This window comes from Diabrotica virgifera, chromosome 3, assembly GCF_917563875.1.
Source record: "Diabrotica virgifera virgifera chromosome 3, PGI_DIABVI_V3a".
Classification (NCBI taxonomy): Eukaryota; Metazoa; Arthropoda; class Insecta; order Coleoptera; family Chrysomelidae; genus Diabrotica; species Diabrotica virgifera.
In genome coordinates, this window is record NC_065445.1 from 17,987,839 (window position 1) to 18,008,018 (window position 20,180).

Sequence of the window (20,180 nt, forward strand, 5' to 3'; positions counted from 1 at the left end):
TGGAAAAAGCAGATCCAAATTGAGGATTATTTCAAAATAAATTAGGTAAGTTGCATATTATGTGATTTTGATAAATAACTGTTTATTAAATATTGCCTTATTAAATTAATATATTATGAAATGTTTTATTTTATTATCTTGAATTTTGGCTATACAATCCTTCTTTAAGTGCCGTTTCCCAATCGAAGGTTGGCTATCATCATCACTATCTTTACTCTATCTACCACTGCTCTTGTTCTATGGAACTGCATTTAAACCATGCAGTCCCTTAAATTTTCCAACAATTTCACTCTCCTTCTGCCTATACTCCCTCCTCTTATTTATTCCATTCTTATTTTCTCTATTTAGTGTTCATTCATTTATACACTGCACGTTACATTGTCTTCAAATATCTTCACTACTCTTTCGATCTCTCAACGGATTTCCTGTAATTCTTCTCAGTACTCTCTTCTCTGCTGTTTCCAGTAGTCTTTGTGTTGTTGCTGTGTAGGTTCTTGTTTCTAATCCATATGTCATTATTGGTCTTACACTGATTTCTTGACTTCATCTCAGTGTTAGTATGTCGGTTTCAACATAATGTAGTGTTATTAAGGCATCCTGCCAGTATATTTGCTTTTTGTACTTGATTGATTCTCTCTATAAACTCAATCTAATAAATTATGTTCTAAAGTTCATTTTTATTAAAGTATAAAAAAAATATTAAAAAATTGTTTCAAAGAAAGATTGTTTAAAAAATTATACAGCTTTAAAATGAGAATATTTGTATTTAGAGTGTTAAAAGTTTGGTAAGCTTTTCTAAAATAGAGTCTACATCATGGAAAAAATATGTAATTTTGTAAGTTAAAAAAAATTAAACTAGTAGCGAGTATTATACCCTATTCCACGAACATACGCCTGTTTTGGATTACTTCGACAACGAATATTTTACTGTTCAAAATAAGAAGAACGAAAGTAAATTGAAAATTATATTGTTGTTTATTGGAATAATTATTAGCGCCATTTACTTTCGTACTTCTTATGTTGCACAGTAAAATATTCGTTGTCGAAGTATTCCAAAACAGGCGTATGTTCGTGGAATGGCCCATACCTCCTCTCTTATTTATTACTGCTGGACAACAATCTCTAATACTGAAAATTACCGTTCTTATTTCATCTTGATCAATTTGATCCCAAATTTCAACTAATCGCAAAAACAGTTGATCTAATGTGTTTGGTGAATTAGGTAGTTGTGGTCGTCTCTCTACGATGTCACAAACATTTTCTATTGGGTTGAGATCGGGACTTCTCGCAAGCCAAACCATGGTATGAATCCCAACCTTCTGGCGATATTGTTGCACAATTATTGCAATGTGTGCCCCGGCATTGTCTTGAATAAACATGAAATTATCCTCAATAAATGGTGCAAATGGCAGGACATGCTATTCTAATGTCTGTAATGTACATGTGTGATACCACCCTTGATATATTCTAACTAACTCCGTACGAGCTTCCAAACCTATCTCACCCCACACCGTTACCTAGCCGCCTCTATAATACTGTATAGTCCCTACCTACCTACAGGGATACACTGTGCATAACGTTCCCCAGGACTTCTGTGTACTTAGATTCATCGGTGAACAATATTCTTCCTCAATCGTCATTATTCCAAAAAATATGTTCACCAGCAAAATGCAATCTTTGTCTTCTATTATATCTGGTCAATAATGGGCCAGCGGGTACCTTTCCAGGGCGCAGGTCGTTTGCGGCAAGTCTTGTTATCGTATTTTAGCTGATTCTAAAGTTATAACGATCCAAAACTTAATTTTGTAGAGAACTATCTACTGGTAACAAACCTTTGTCTCAGTGTTTGAAGTGTCAAAAAACGGTCTTGATTAGGAGTTCTAACCCTTCTACGGCCTTGACCGGGTCTTCTCGAGTTACTTGAAGTAATAGTAAAACTTGTTAAGACTGAGTGACATTAAAACGTTCAGCGAGTTCAACTTGACGGTCTCCTTCGCAAAGAGTAACGATTCTAATACAGTCGGACACTCTCTGACATTCACACAGTCTGACGATTCTAACACTCTCTGACAAATTTCGATTTTCTTGCTGCTTGTGGTTCCTTGCAAAGGAAAAAAACATTTAATAAACTTGAAAAACGCCTTTGAATGTTCAGCACAACGTATTCCAACTCAACTAAATTTGGATTTGAATGAAGCACGACTAGCATGCTTTTAATTTGTTTGCAAAAAAATTATAAAAACAGCGTTTTTTACCGTTCTTTAGATACATTTTAAAAAATACCGGAGGTAACAACAATATATTTTCACAAAAATCGAAGCATTAAAATTATTTGATTTACCAGGATTTTTAAAATCATGCGTTAATTTTGGCGCGCAGTATATACTATAAAAAAATTTAAACAAATTATTTCCAGTATGTCATTCTGTTATTATTAAATAAGACACATACCTCATTGCATTATAGTTGGACGATGTTTTGTATTTAGATAAATTCTTGTTGAAATTTACTGTTAAAAATTTATCTGGATTATTGCAGTGTTTTGTGTACAAATTACGCTAATAGCGTAAACCTAATGTAAATAATATGAAGTTGTAGTCAGTGTAAGAAATCGATAATAACATCAACCAATCCCCAGAGATCCATTTTAAAATTATTTAGAATATTTTACACAGTTTAAAATGAGTTTGTGTTTTAATATATTTCTTCTTCTTCTTCATGTGCCTTGTCCGTTTCGAACGTTAGCAATTAATATGACTATTCTGACTTTTACGGCATATCTGAATAGTTCGGCAGATAACAATCCGAACCATTGCCGCAAGTTTTGAAGTCACGAGTGTCTCCTCCTACCTGGACCCCTTCTGCTGTCTATTTTACCTTGGATAATTAGCTGAAGTACTCTTTACTTACTGTGCCTCATAACGTAACCCAAGTATTCCAACTTTCTTTTCTTCATAGGCATTCCTACTTCTCTCTCCTTACCTATTCGGCGTAGTACCTCCTTGTTGGTCACGTGCTCGATCCAGGATATAAGTCGGAAGGTCTACATTTCGAAGGCCTCTACTTTCTTCATTAATGTTGCGGTCATTGTCCCCTACTCCATTCCATATAACAAAACTGGAAACATAACATTTGAGAAGTCGGATTTTGAGAGGTAGGGTGAGGCTGGTAGAGGTAAAAATTTGCTTCATGCTAGTGAACGACGCTCTTGCTTTTTCTATTATTATACGTATCTCCTTCGCTTGATCCCAACTACCAATTAACTGTTGTTCCTAAGTAAGTGAGCGAATCCACGTGTTCATTTCTTTGATCGTATAATATCAATGTCTTCTCCTTCTTGGAGATCTTTCGATCTGTTTAATTCTGAAGCTGTCTCTGGTTAATTTCCTGGGAGGTAGATTGCCAACTATCCCTCCATCTTTTAGGTTGTCTCCGGCGGGAGTCTTGAACCGGGCGGGTTGTTTTCTAGGGCAATTTTTGGGAGTATATTCTCATCCATTCGTCTTACATGGTTGTACCACATCCTCTTGCGCTGCCTTCCCCATCTTACAATGTCTTGAATTTTGCATTGTTCTCTAATGTTTGTATTTCTTTCTCACCCTGTCTCTTCTTGTTTCCCCACTATTGTTCTTAGGGTTTTCATTTCGGCAACTCTTAGCATCTGTTTCGTTTTGTTGGTGTCTTCGTGCACTTTTATGCCATATGTCATGATCGGTCTATGCAAGTCTTGTAGATTCTAATTTTACTACCTGTGCGCATATACGGATTTGACCAGACTATCTCCCGCAGAAATCCTGAGAATTCAGATGCTTTTTTGATCTGACTCCTCAGGTTCTTTACTGTGTCGTGGGTGCTTGATATATCTATGCCCAGATATCTGAATTGCATCACCTGTGCTATAAGGTTGTTCTCAACAACTAACTCTGAGCGAATATTTTGTTATTGTCATTCATTTAGTTTTGTTGGTAGAAATATTCATATTTAGTTGGCGGCTTATTTGAAAGAACTGAAAGAGTGCTTGTATTAAACGTAACTGAATATCATCTTCTGATTCAACAATAATTGCTGCATGATCTGCGTAACACACCATACCAATTCTTTTGTTTCCAATTCTATATCCGAAATTAAGAGATGTTACTTTGTTTATTATTTTGTCCATGAGTAGGTTAAATAAGAAGGGTCTTAAACTGTCGCCTTGACTAATTCCTCCCAGTGTTGGAATATTTTCAGTGAATTGGTCTTCTGCTCTAACTTTGGTTACGTTGTTGTTATTTAGTTTATGAACTATCTTTGTTATGCTGGTCGGTGATTTATTTTCTATTAATATATTTAGAATGTCTCCCAGGCGAACCCTGTCAAACGCCTTCGTCATATCAACGAAGCAAATATACGCCGGCATGTCGAACTTTTTGTTCTTCAGAATTAGTGACTTTGCGTTTCCAATTTGTCCATAAGAATACCCGTGAAAAGTTTCATCGTTGTATTTAAGAGGGTCATTCCTCTGTTTTGTGGGCAAGGTTTTTGTCCTTTTTTAAATATGGGGAGTGTGATGCTCTTATGCCATTCCTTTGGTGTTTCTGTTTCGTTTAAGATTTTGTTAAATAGTTGTGACAGTTTACATGCAAGATCATGGCCTCCATATTTTAAAAGTTCATTGGGATACCATCCGTTCCAGGTGATTTTCTGTTTTTAACTTCTTGATCTTTGCTTCTACCTCTTTGTCATTGATTGTAGCACTTTTATCTGTTTCGTATTCGTTTATATTCAGCGTTTCTTCAGCATCATATAGCTCTTTAAAATGCTGTTGCCATGTCTGTAGGTCCTCCCTTGGTCTGCACGAACTCGTTAACTGGCTTTTTCCTGTTCCGAAGCATTTTCCACTTTCTTTTGGGCACCATATAGCTCGTAGTCTATATCGCTGATTTTGATTTATTTTATTTTTGCGTTTACTTATAATATGTATGTAAGGAAATACTTTTATCTCTGGGGAATGGTTAAAATGTAATCATTAGTTAATTTACCTCACCCTTAAATGTATTGTAAATTATTGTTTCAGATGGTTTTTGAAATATATTTCATCGGATCATTTAATTTGTTAACAGATATGTTCCTACTACCTATTCTTGTATTAAACGTAACTGTATGTCTTACATCAACTGTAATAAACTTTTTTATTTGATCATAACGACTGTGTTAATACTTTTATTAGCTTAACAGAAAGAAGAGAAGACAAGTTTGTCTCCTTGAATCTTCAGTCTCTACTCTGAAAGAATATTTATCGAAGCTTTGCACCAAACTGAAAAAGGTATTCTTCTATATGGGTACCGGCTAAACAATATTAGATATGCAGATGACGCGATAGTATTTACGTATTACAGTCAACAATATGAACTCAATATAAACGTAAAGAAGATAAAGCTTATGATCTTTAGCAAGAAAAAGACAGAAGGTCCTCGAAAAAGACAGTAGACCTCTACTTCAACCAATCCCTTGTAGAAAGAGTGAAGCACTACAACTACCTCGGCACCACAATAAATGAGAAATGAAGCAATAACCAAGAGATAAAAGCGTGGATTGGAAAAGCTAGATCCACCTTCAACCGGATGGCTTAAAGAGCCACGACCTCTCTCTTAATATAAAAGTAAGAATGCTGCGATGCTACGTCTTATCTGTTCTTTTTTATTGTGTTAAATCGTAGACCTTGAAGGAAGATATGTGCAGAAAATTAGAAGCATTTGAGATGTGGCTATATCGAAAAATACTTAAAATCCCGTAGGCCGTAGACTGACCGAGTCACAAATGAGGAAGTCGTCAGAAAAATGAAGAAGAGGTACTGATCACCCAGTGGCGTAGCTGAAGATTGGGGGGCTCTCCCGCAGCAATTTTTGTGGGGCCCGTATTATAAACATAACGACAACTAATAACAGTATAATTACTAAAATATATGTAAATGGCACTATTTGGCCTTTATTTTTAATGAGTCTACATCAGTTAGTGTTAATAGATTTTTTGGGAATATACATGAAAACCTATTATACATGTCTCTTAATCCGACAAACCTATTAGTAAGTTGTTGCAACATTTTATCTAAATTTACATTGAAAACATTAGATAACTTCATAACTTTTTTTTCTATAAGTTATTTTTTTGTCGCAACGTTTTATTCGTTTATTTTTAAATTTCGATATAATACCTCACTATTCTGCTATTCCTGCTGCTTCTGCTAAAGTTTCGGAAAACGAATTTTTTATTTCTCAAAAAGTAGAAGGGTGGCCGTTAACTTTGCCGTTTCAGATTGCAAAAGTGTTGATGTTAGATTAATGAAGTTAAGTATTTTAGATTGAATAGTAATGTTAACGGCAAATTCAAAATTATTCATATGCTCTAATAATGCATTAACTTCTAATTTTTTATCGTTTTTTTAGATAGCAATGAAAAGCTCCGCGCAAAGTCATAACAGCATCATGTCTGGATGTTGGTTTCACATAACCTTCAAAGTGTTGGCAAACACGATGAATACAAAGTTATAATAGTGCATAGTACATCTCATCTTCTAATACTGGTACTATAAAACATATTTTATAATCTCTTAATTATATCGTAAAAAAACCAACTCCTACTCCTGTACACCAGTAACGGCATCATTCAACACTAGGCTGAGATTATGGGATGTAATGAAATAAACATAGGAAGCTGTTTTTTCAATGTCAGTTATGCGCCTTTGTATGCCTGAACTCATGAGTCATAACGCTTGCCCCATCATACCCCTTTCCTCTGCAGTTGTGTATGGAAAGGTGCTTTGAGTGTATAAATTTTAAAAGTTCATTTACAAGCCCTTCTGCACTTTGGTCTAATATGCGAATAAATCCCAAAAAAACTTTTAACAACTTGCTTTGGAATGTGAATTATTTTTAATCGCAAGTTATTTTTACATACCGCAAAATAAAACTAAAATGGATCGTGTTTTGAAACATTCTTGAGTGGTATTAATAATTATTGAATAAAAACTTTCTTTAACTAAATTAATCAATTGGTTTTGTTTCTTGAGACAGCAAATTTATAAATTCGTTTTGAATGTAATTTGAACTACTGTTTTTATCGATTAATTTAACTAAAACAGGATCATATTTAGCTAGTAAATGAACCACCTACAAAAAATGACCTTTTTGGGATTCACTTTCATCTAAACTACCAACATGTCCACGAAACGCTAAATTGCAACCGGAAAGAGTAAGAGTTACAGGCCATTCACACTTGTCGTATGTCGGATCCGTATTTTAATCGGAGGTTTCAGTAGATATGGTCTGAAGTACCATATCTGAGAACCATAAAAAATGATATGTAAACACCGGCACTTTTAAAAATGCTGATTTTCTTATACATTTTATTTTATCACAGTTCACTCGCGTAGAGTGTTGCATTAGCTTCGACCTTGGCGACAAGCGACAACCGATTATTCGAAGTGTGAATAGGGTGGCCGATATCCGATTTAATATACGAATCCGACACACAAGTGGGAACGGCCTGTTAGGTCTATTATTACCCGCTTCATTACTTTCTTCCAAATTGTAGATAAGATAAAGATTGCCATGATGATCGCCAACATTCGCCACGGATAGGCACATCAAGAAGAACAAAAAGAAGTAACGAAATAATTGAGGAAGAAACATACGTAAATGTAATAGCACGAAAGATTCTTAGGTAACTTAGTATACCGCAATAAAAAGTACACCCTCTAACGAAAGAAGACTTCTTCTTGACGTTAGACTTCTTCTTGAAGTGCCGTCTCCCAATCGGAGGTTCGATATCATCATCACTGTCTTACTCTATATCTATACGCTCTGAGCTTCGCTGGTGTCGCTCCTAGCGGTTACTAATTCAACTTTTACCGGTAATTTTTAAATTTATTATTTAATTGTTATCGCTTAATATTTACAACGCAAAAAAATAATTAAATTGTAATCGATTTTTCTAATCATTTTGACGTTCTATTGATAAAATATCAATTTCTTACTTCGGATACTTTGACAATAATCGTGTAGATGGCGCTAAGATTATAATAGATTATTTATAATTAGATATTACGGAACATTAAAAAAACTTAAATTCAGTATTTAAAACGTAAGTATATTTAAGGTAAAAATATATACCACAGCTTTGACCAACTAATATTGTTTATAATTAATGTTTTTAATTTTAAATTAATCACTTTGACATTTATGTCAAATTTCCGGTAAACGTTTACAAACTTTTCACTACTGGCGTTCGCGAATTTGTAAATATCCCCTCTACGTACGAGCTCACAGCGTATAGTAGTTTTTTTATCCGGTTTAATTTTAGGCGATACAAGAATTAATAAAATAATCTCGGATAATTATTAAACCGAGATTTACAAATCCCGACTAAATATAGTTTCTAACCTTCAATAAACACATTCTACAAATCTACCTACTACAAAACAATAGTGGGGGCAAAGTGAACCTAGGATCATTTTGCCCCTTGTGAAAACTTCACTTTACCCCACACTGGTACTTTTTTGACATTTGATGTTAATGTGAAACTGTTATTACATATCATCTTCGTTTTCTTGCAAAACTATCTCTAATTAGATGCCTAACATAATAGATTAACAACGTTTGAATGAAATAATAACTAGTTGAGTTATACATTAGATTACACACTTACCAAATTAGAATTTTACCACGATAAAATAAAAATTTCATCCACAACTTAGCAGCTTTCGTCAAACGTGTTCTCATCGTAAGCACACTGTTACCAACTTAAATATATTAAATTTACGTTTGAATTTGTATTACTGGCGCGAATAATTTAAAATTAAAAAAAATAGTTCACTTTGCCCCAAATTTCCCTACTCTATTTTTAACCTGCTAACCTTAAGCCTTTTTCCAACATTTCTTTGGTCTCCTATACTAACACGATATCATCAGCAAAGAGCATTGACCAAGGAGCCTCCTCTTTTACATTCTTTGTCAGCAACTTGATATGCAGGTCGATATATAGGTCGCTACAAAATATTATGCAAGGGAAAATAGCAGGCAAACGTAGTCCAGGACGAAGAAGAACTTCATGGTTGAAGAACTTGCGAGATTGGTATGTTGTTGACACAAGCCTGTTATTTATGGTGGCAGTAAATAAAATTAAGATAGCTATAATGGTAACCAACGTTTTAAAAGGACATGGTACATGAAGAAGAAAAATTAAATATTCTTGTTTTATCTACCGAAGTTTTATTAATAGAGATATTAATACAAAAACAATTGATATAAACACAATATTTTTAATTATACCTAAAGATTAGATTAAAAAAGTCTTGTAAGCTTAAAATGTAACATTAATCCTAGATAAAAAAACCCACTGTTATTTTTCGTAGATTCTCTTTTGACACTTAAAAACAATTTACTTAACACTAATTTTATTAAGACCAAAACATAAAAATATTATTAAGTCGACATCAAAAATCATTGTCGAAATAATTGTAAAGGTTTAAGGTTTAAAAAAATATAAAGAAGCCATAACTTTATAAAATAATTTGAAACCACATTTTAGTCTCCATTTTCCCTAAATGTTCATTTTTTGACGTTTTAGTGAAGTTATCATTGAAAATGGTAGACAGGCGCCATTTTGTATCATATGAAAAGCAATACATTAGTATGTTTAGGGATTTAGTGAGTTCCTCGATATTCCCCAGGATTGGTTGCTGTCCACGTTTGTAACACCAGCAAAGTCAGTATATGCAACAGAATGCTCCCAGTACAGAACAATTTATACAAAATTGACTAGACAAAAAAATAGAACAACATATAGATGACACTATAGATCTAGAAGCACTGCAACTAGTAAATATATTATATCAAGTCAGTATAAAGTAAGGACTACAAATAATGAACGTTAAAAAACCAAGTTCATGATTATTTCTAAGCAACTTATGGTAGGAAGGTTAGATATCGAGCAACAAGTAGAAATAGTGAATAACTACAAATATCTGGGAACCTGGGAAAATGAAAACAATGACCAAGGTATAGAAATCAAGATACGCATTGAAGTTGCAAAACAAGCATTTATAAAAATGAAAAACGTTCGTTAATCGAAACCTTCCTCTGGAGATGAGGATAAGATCCGTAAGATGCTACGGCTTCTCGACTTTGTTGTATGTAAAGGATCGTGAGGTCATAACGAACATCAAAACAAGAAAGCTGGAATATTTAGGCCACATTATCAGATAAGAAATATGAGATATTTCGCACCTCTGATAATGTGGCCACATATGGCTCTGATGTATAAGGGTAAACGATCCATTAGTCTAGTCGCAACATAGGGGTCCCGTGGACACTTTTAGTTCGCCGCGATTTGATGGTGGTATTATAAGTTTTTGGGTCGCTGAATCCAATAGAAGTGGTCTGGAAGCCCAAATGTGGTGCGTTTAATTGTTAATAATAAATTATGGTAAAATTGGGTGTTTTTCGGGAATTATTAGAAGCTCTGTAAATAAATTGATAGTGTTAAGGTCTTCTCTAGTGTATTTTTGGTCGCTGAATCGAATGCGACTAGTCGCGATTACTCAAAATGTGTTCTTATTTTGTTAATAACAAAATAATAGTTTATTCAGTGGCGGCTCGTATAACTTTAGGAAGGTAGTGCCAGAATCCGGGCAGCTGCCTAAATTTTTTGTGGCGGTTTTACGATATGGTCAAAAAGGATATTAAATATAAATAGAGTATCACGATAAGCTGAATTTAATTGGGTTTTTATATTTAACTTACCAAGCGTTGAAAAGCTAAAAACGTTATTCATGTGCACTTTAGATTTTTCATGGGATTTCAATTTCTCCCATATATGTACAAGATCATCGGTGCCTTTGTTTGACCAAGTCTCGTCACCTCCAAACAAAACGCATACAAAACAGAAGAGTTTATTAGTTTGTTCGCAACCACACAACCAGCTATTTTTATCATAAATAATTTTATTAAACTTACGACAGCGAAGTTTTGTCCATTTCCACTTTGTTTTTCAATTTTTAAATCGGGTAAAGGCCGACCGAGTTCTTTAATTTGTAGTTTTTTTTCTAACGAAAAACCACCAAAAGAGTTTTTTAATATACTAATTTGATTCATTGTCAATAAATAAATTAAACGTAGAAAATAATCAAAATATTATTTTTATACCTACGACACCCACGATCACAACGCACTAACTAATAATTACAAATTAAAAAATATAGTAGAGTATAAACACAAATATACAATACAGTAGTAGACAATAAACACAATAGCGTCAAGCGAACGCGTAAAGAAACTAGAAATATGTAGATCTAAAACATTGTATCTTAAGATCCACTAACTTCCTTTTCGAGATTTCGAGCCTGGCACAGAGACTCCAATTTAAACGTATGTTAAAAGTGCAATACCGCTCTCTCTCTGTCACTTACACAGGATGCTCATACAATCTTTCTCTTTTCTCACGAGCCACTATGCCGTTCGGCACTGGGATTTTTATGATTTTCATCCTTTATCCGGTCAGCTGTGGGTGGCCAGAGTCGGTAGATTTGCATTGCGCTACACAGTTGCCAGATTTGATATAATTTATAAAAATAAAGAGAAATATTCACAAAAAAAATAAACAGGCATTAAAATGTTTTTAAGATAAAAAAATATGTTTCTGCATAGTTAGCAAGGTAGTGCCATGGCTCTATGGCACTACCTCACGGGCCGCCACTGAGTTTATTCGCCGAAAAGCTCGAAATGCGTTATCTACAGCAAGTTTGTAGTCTTTTTCATAGTATTTTTATACGCTAAGTCTATTGCCGCTAGTCGTGATAGCTTAAACCGCGTTCCAACTTTGTTATTAATAAATTATTGCAAAAATAACGGTTTATAGTACGTTCACTCACGGTTTTTGCTCTAAATTTTAAAAAACCACGGATTGACATGAAATTTGACATACATGTAGTAAACATGTCAAACAAAACAAGTGGTATTGTGCGGATGTCTGCTTTTGCCCTGGGGGTGGAAAAAGAAACCTTTAAAGTAAGTCCGGAAGTGGATAAACTGATTAATTCTAAGCAACTTTTGTTCTATACGCTGTGAGCTCGTACGTAGAGGGGATATTTACAAATTCGCGAACGCCAGTAGTGACAAGTTTGTAAAAGTTTACCGGAAATTTGATATAAATGTCAAAGTGATTAATTTAAAATTAAAATTAAAAACATTAATTATAAACAATATTAGTTGGTCAAAGCTGTGGTATATATTTTTACCTTGAATATACTTACGTTTTAAATACTGAATTTAAGTTTTTTTAATGTTCCGTAATATGTAATTATAAATAATCTATTATAATCTTAGCGCCATCTACACGATTATTGTCAAAGTATTCGAAGTAAGAAATTGATATTTTATCAATACAACGTCAAAATGATTAGAAAAATCTTAAAAAAATCGATTACAATTTAATTACTTTTTTGCGTTGCAAATATTAAGCGATAACAATTAAATAATAAATTTAAAAATTACCGGTAAAAGTTGAATTAGTAACCGCTAGGAGCGACACCAGCGAAGCTCAGAGTGTATACAGTTTTTTCGCTAAGTCAATACTTTTCGAGTTATTTGTTTTTTTTTTTGTTGAAAAATGAACATATTCACTCGCAAATAACTCGAAAAGTATTGACAGTGAAAAAACTGTATAGAACAAACGTTGCTTAGAATTAATTAGTTTATCCAATTCCGGACTTATTTTAAAGGTTTCTTCTTTCACCCCCGAAACGGGGTGAAACTCACCCCCCAGGGTAAAAGCAGACATCGGCACAATATCACTTGTTTTGTTTGACATGTTAGCTACGTGTATGCCAAATTTCATGTCAAAAGTGGTTTTTTAAAATTTAGAGCAAAAACCGTGAGTAAACGTACTATAAACCGTTATTTTTGCAATAATTTATTAATAACAAAGTCGGAACGTGGTTTAAGCTATCACGACTAGTGACAATCGATTTAGCGTATAAAAATACTATGAAAAAGACTACAAACTTGCTGTAGATAACGCATTTCGAGCTTTTCGGCGAATAAACAATTATTTTGTTATTAACAAAATAAGAACACATTTTGAGTAATCGCGACTAGTCGCATTCGATTCAGAGACCAAAAATACACCAGAGAACACTATCAACTTATTTACAGGGCTTCTAATAATTCCTGAAAAATACCTAATTTTACCATAATTTGTTAATAACAATTAGACGCACCACATTTGGGCTTCCAGACCACTTCCATTGGATTCAGCGACCCAAAAAACCTATAATACCACCATAAAATCGCAGCGAACTAAAAGTGTCCACGGGACCCCCTATGTTGCGACTAGACTACATAGGAAGACGAATAATTTTCTGGCTGAGAAACTTAAGAGAGTAGTATAGTTGCAGCTCAGTAGATATTTTCAGAGCAGCCGCCAATAAGGTACGGATAGCTGTGATGATAGCCAACCTCCGATAGGAGAATGAACTACAAGAGAAGATATTCTTCCTCCTCAAGAGAAGATATTACTTAAAAAAAAACAAATATTCTGTGTGGAATCGACGTATTTTTCAGATGGGTAGTTTCAAGAGTGAAATTTGTAATTTCCGCGCAATAAGATCTATAAAGAAAAAACTAACATAAGGCTTTTTACAAATAAATGACATAAACTCAACACATGATACTTAATATTTTTGATTTTTTTTTCTATAAAAAATATAAATTCTTTTGGTTAAAATACATAAATCTTGTATAAAGGATATACGTGTCAATAAGTACATCATTCGATTCATACAATATAAATAAAACCAAATACTATAGACTATAATACATCCAACTCCCACAGAAAACTGGCAGCACGTTGCCACTAGCGCATCTGCCGGCTCGAGTTGATAACTACTTGTTCTCAATATAAACATACAAATTTAATTTTGTTAATTTTTGGATAACTAGCTAATTTTGGTAACTTGTGTTTGTATTTCTACACAAACCGTCTTATAAAATAGGTTCGGTAAAATAGATTCTCAACAAATGCCTAGGATGGCAACAAAATTAACTAAAAAGTGTGTTACTTTGCCCCCTTATTCACCTCGATGCGAGGGTGTTTAGCTGCAATTTCTTTTTACAAGAAGGCTAACCCAAGACTGTATAGAAAAGCTATTTTCTATTATTAGGACTGAAGATTTTAATAATAATACACCTGATAGTGTGAAATTTAGGTGTAACTTCAGATAAAATTAATGGTATATTTAAAAGGCACATATTTTCAAAATTATATACAAGAGAGTGTTGAAAATGTTAAATATAAATTAAAATTAAAATTAAAATGTTACAAGAAACTCTCTAAAATGTATGTACAAATTGTCACAAAACTGTTATAGATAAATATTTTAATCTTTTAATAAAAGCGTATGTAAATAAAATCAACGATAGTAAAAAGGAAAAATTATGTAAATTAAAAAGTAACAATATAAAATTAAAGAAAACAGCTCACAACTAAACTTGTATTTTGATTTAATAGTATAAAAATACCTTTCTTTTTAAATGCATAGTTTGTGGTTATCAACTCATACCGCTAGATGGCGCCATTTTGTTTGCTGCCACAAAATTAATGGGAAATGGAAATGTCAAGAGTTGTATGTATTATAGTCTATCTATAGTATTTGATAAAACCTTATTCTAATTTGCTCAAATATTCATGAGTCAAGGTACAATACTTTTTAAACACAGTAAGACTGACTCCTTGACAAGCTTTGGTAAGGTTATGACTTAGATCGAACGGATCCTGAATACAAAATGGAGACAGGTATCTAAATTGTTCGGGCTCCTTTTCTCGCAGTTGCTTTACATAAGATTTCATTTCTGGCGGTAGCCTTCTGGGATCCTGGAACAATTTTCTTTGGATGGTATGTCCCAACAACGGACAAACTGCCTACAAAAGAGAAAAATCGGATCATATTTTATTTTAAAATAAACTATATGATAGAATATGAAACATTTTCTTATTGCTTTTTTCAGTGATCTATTTTTTTATACACTTCTACAAGAATTGAATCTACGCACCGCCTTAAAAATTGGTCATTTTTAATGTCTCGAATTTCCTAAATCTGTTGTCCGATTTAAGTGATTGTTTTAACATGTTATAGTCTTATTCTTTAACAATATCGCGGTGATAATATTGCTGCTTGACAGGTATCAATCAAACTGTGATTTTTTTTTCAAAGTTTACGTCACCCTGTGGAATATTCTAGTATTTATAAAATAATAATATTAAAACTTAACTATAGCCTCATGTTTTCCTAACATTTTGTTTTTTGATTCATTCGCTTATGTTGGATAACAAAAAAGTTAGGTACTTAACTAGCCTTGTTTTTCATCAATGCAGGGTGTTTTTAAATAAGTAGGTATGACAAACTTTAAGGGGCAATTCTGCACATGAAAAAATCATGACAGTTTGCTACGATCATGACAGTTTGCTTTATAAACGTATTCCGGGATAAGGGGTGCTAAATTTTCTCTTACAAACTAACAATTTATTTATTACTCTAAAACCGGTTGAGATATGCAAATGAAATTTGATGGGTTTTAAAAGGTAGTTATTGTGCATTTTTGACATACAATTAAAAATTGTATGTTCACCATTGGCGCATATAAGGGTTATATTACCCGTATGCCCCAATTGAATGGTGAATATTAAATTCCTAATTATATATCAAAAAAGGCGCAATAACTACCTCTTAAAATCCAGCAAACATTTGCATATCTTAACCGGTTTTAAAGGATCGTTTCCTATCTCGGAAACGAAACATATGCGGACATACGTTTATAAACCAAACTGTCATTATTTTTTCATGCAGAATTACCCCTTAAAGTTTGCCATACTTATTTAAAAACACCCTGTATAGATGAAAAACAAGACTACTTGTTAAAGTACCTAACTTTTTTATTATCCAACATAAGCGAATGAATAAAAAAACAGAATGTTAAGAAAACATGAGGCTTTAGTTAAGTTTTAATTGCAGTATTTTATAAATGCTAGAATATTCCACATGGTGTTGCGAACTTTGAGAAAAAATCACAGTGTGATTGGTACACTCGATATACAATGACAATTTACCTGTCTAGCAACAATATTATTACAGCGATATTGTTAAAGAATAAGGCTATAACATATTAAAAAAATCATTTAAATCGGTTTAACAACAGGTTTAGGAAATTCGAGACATTATTTCTCAGAAAAAACTTAAAAAAATTAGTTTAAGTAAAGAGGTAAAAAGGGGAAGCAAATTGTAACCTTAACCATACTTACATCATCAAAATAGTTAAATGAAGCATAATACTTGAAGAACCCTTTTAAAAGAGGTACAACTGAACCACTATACTGAGTAACTTTACTCTTCAAAAGCTCTAGAGACGCTGTATATTTGATAGTTTTCCATCCTAAAATGAAATAACACGTTTAACAAATTTAAACGCATTTTTAAAGGCATTTAAAAGCCAAATATATGGCGCAAGAGCATAATTTATCAAACCTTCTGTGTATGAATCAGTATCAATAGTCTTACAACGTTGTTTCAGCAAATCCCTGCATCATCAGAGACTCGGGCTGATACAAAGTCACATACAAATGGCCGAAGAATGTCTTGCGATTTCCCACTTCAACTGGATAGCCACAAAAGCGCCATCTATTCTAGCATGGTCCATAACTATTATTTTGATTAAAACACCCTGTATATTTTTATGTTTTTAAAAACTTAACAAACCGATTTAAAAAAACTATATCATGTAGGCTCTATTATGAATGAGACAAGGTGAAATTTTTAAGATATTTAAAATTTTCTTCAAGGCATTAAACTAAATATTCAAAGTGTTCGCCACCCTGTTGTTGGTAATATCACAGTCTCTTATAAAACCACAAACCATACATACTTATAGACGTTTCACGACCATGTTAATCTTTCGGATCGAATTAACGCCATCTCTTGATTGGAATGGAAACTAAATTGACAAATTTTAGTTACGTGGGAATTTCAAATTATAAATTTTGCGGGATATTTTATGAAATTTCGCAGGAAATTAAAACAACAGAAAGACAATTAAATGTTTTACTGAAAACTTCAAATATTCCAATTTGTTTTCAAAATGCTAAACACTACTGCCATGTGTCACGTGAAAGCACCTATGTGTAGTATTGAGTTGAATGAAATCTTTTGAAAGAATCTTGTAGGATGATTGTTTAGATAAATACCTTATAATCTTTTACAAACTTCCAAAAATATATAGGCCCGAAATGTTGATGACACACTTGTCTATTGGAATAAACTGTTTCAGGGTATATTACATTGTTTTTTTTTTGTGGAGAAACACTTGATGATCAATGTAAACTAAAAATTCTACTCATAAAAACGGAGAAAAGGTTATTACAATTGATTAAAATTGTGATTAAATCTAATTAAAAACGTAACACCACTATAATAAAATAATTAAGCCACAAACTGTAAAATAAAAAGTAAATAACAAATTACAAATTAGTTTAATTGTCAACTGTCAGTTGTTAAATATGACAAGAGAATTGACTGACAGCGACATCTCTGGATTGGAATGGTAACTAATTTGCTGTCTTGACCTTGACAATTTACGTGAAACGTCTATGAGTATGTATGGTTTGTGTATAAAACTCTTTTAGAACTCTAGATCTTTTTGTAAAGTTTTAGGTGAAATATTTCGTATTTCTGTAGTTATTCTTTCTTTGAGGTTTGCAATGCTGGTTGGTTGAGTTGCATATACTTAGTTCTTGAGATATCCCTGCAGAAAAAAAATCAAAAGTGTAAGATCTGGCGATCTAGATGGCCACACATTAGTACCTCTTCATCCAATTCAGTTATTGGGGAAGATTTCGTTTAAATAAGTTTGTCTACTCAGGAAGAACATTGGTCTCTAATAATGTTTAAATATGTTACGGCTATCAAGTTTCCATCTACAAATATAGGGTCCATAATATCGTCCCTGCCATTTCCAACTATCGAATGTGAAAAGTGGTACTTTTCAGGAGAGTAAATTAACCATTTTTTAGAAACTCCTAAATCATCGCATTGACAAATGGGAAAATTTTTATATTTTTTGTATGTACCTAATGTTTAATCCTTGTTAGATTGATAACAAATTTGAACTGCTAATTATTTTTTTCTTTCCAAAAAATCACATTCGTTATTTTGCTTTTTGTATTAATCAAAGATTTATTTCGGTCCGATGATTCAAAATAGCGAATGTATAATAGCGAATAACTGTATAATCAAATAATGAAAATCCGTTAAAATGAAATCATGAACTGCCTCACAAGAATTTCTTGGAAGCGATACTGAAACAAAATTCGCACAAATTGTAAACACGTGCATTTTATTCTTCTCAGAAGTTTAGCATTTTCGACAGTTTACAGATTATAATTGAATAACTGTTGAATAAATTACAACACAAACTAACGAATGTGACACATTCGGCATTAAGCGTTGTACAAATATACCTTTAGTTATATTTATACAAAACAAAAGTATCGAATATAAAAATTTTCGTCAGTTTGCAGTCAACCAAATGAAAAAATGTTCATATTCGATGGTTTAAAGCATATTTCCCCTGCTCCTAATCAAGCTACAATAACGAGAATTTGCCACAAGATGTATCACGTACAGTTCACCAAATATAGCTGAAAGTGTGAAATTCCCATTGCCTGCGCTAACAATGAAGTGAGAACGCACATACAAACGGTCTGGACCGTCAGTGAGAGTGTGAGGTCCGTCGTTTGACGAATGCGCATCATGATCGTCACGCGTTTTCAGACTTTCAGCTATATTTGGTGAACTGTATGCCAGGGCAAGGTATCGAATATAAAAAATCCGATTTTTCACATTCGATAGTTGGAAATGGTAGGGACGATATGATACCTATGATAATAATATGATACCTGCCCAAAACGTTTTGAAGATAAAAATATACGAGGTGCTCCATTAAAAGTAAAGATTTTAGACTATACTAGTTTTGCAAAATTTGACGGATTTCATCATAAAAAAAATCCATAATAGATACTACTTAATCTAACTTACCACTAATAACTGGAGCCGGTAGTGGATTTAATGCATTGAGTTTTTCAACGGATAACAAGTATCCATTTACTTGCAAATAAAATATCACCAACATTGCCAATGCATAAGTCGTTACATGCTCTGACATTTGGGTAAACTGTAACCATTTCTTCAAGATCAAGATGAACGGTTGGGTAATCGGTTGAATTTCCAAACATTTCCTAAAAATAATTTAATTATACTAACAATAAAACACTGAAAACTTTTGTTTTCAATATTTCCACAAAATTTATTAAAAATTAATGTCACTACAGCTGTTTCAGCAGAGTGCCTTTCTCAAGTGATATGTTTTTACAATGCGTCTACACTTTACGTCTCTAACTGAATAGGTTGAGAGCTGTTTGTTTTAAGACGGCCATCCAAAATTATTTTTGTATTTTTTAATTTATTATTTTCCATATATTGTAATAAAAATTCATTATAAGGCAGTTGATGGAAAAATACAGGAGTAAAGAAACAAACGCTCATATCGAGGAGTTCGAGCGAAAACCCGATAACTTAGAAAACCATTGTTTAGAGATAATCGCGATTAACGATTTTAGGAAGTTTGAAGAAGATTTAAAATCGTCATAGGAAGTTTTATCAAATATTTGTTACAGCCAAATGGCAGAGAATTTCATATTTAGTTAGAATAATTTATTTTAAGTTTAATTTATAAAAACGTATTTACAAAAAAAATAAAACGTGATATTTATCGGGTTTTACCTCGTTGAATGAGTATATCATTTGACTTTATTGGTTTTTATTTTGAATTTTTTTAATTATAAAATAAAAGTTAATTGTATATTATTCCAACAAAAATAAATTAATCTGCATTCTTTTTAGAAAATTAAAAGGTAAAATGTGTCTTCTTCCGATTCTTCTCACATCATTACATCTGGAATTCGATCTACCATATAATTACCGGTTTTTAAATTTGTTATTCAAGCATGCACCTCTTCTGGAAAATATTTTCTTGGCACATCTTTATCAAATCCGTTTTCTTTGCTTCACTTATTGGAAGGATACTTTTATATAACTT

At 32.8% G+C, this 20,180-nt stretch overlaps 1 protein-coding gene across 2 annotated transcripts in view; it reads right to left on the reverse strand.

Moving 5' to 3' along the window:
* Window positions 1-9,225: 9,225 nt before the first annotated feature.
* Window positions 9,226-20,180, reverse strand: part of LOC114328743 (speckle targeted PIP5K1A-regulated poly(A) polymerase) — a 79,131-nt gene continuing 68,176 nt past the window's right edge. For both annotated transcript variants that reach the window (XM_028277698.2, XM_028277706.2), the window contains exons 8-10: window positions 19,121-19,320; window positions 16,333-16,463; window positions 9,226-14,955 (exon numbers count right to left, since the gene is read on the reverse strand). In XM_028277698.2, coding sequence (XP_028133499.2) covers window positions 14,698-14,955; window positions 16,333-16,463; window positions 19,121-19,320 — 589 coding nt within the window. In that variant the 3' untranslated portion in view covers window positions 9,226-14,697. The remainder of the gene's footprint in view (window positions 14,956-16,332; window positions 16,464-19,120; window positions 19,321-20,180) is intronic.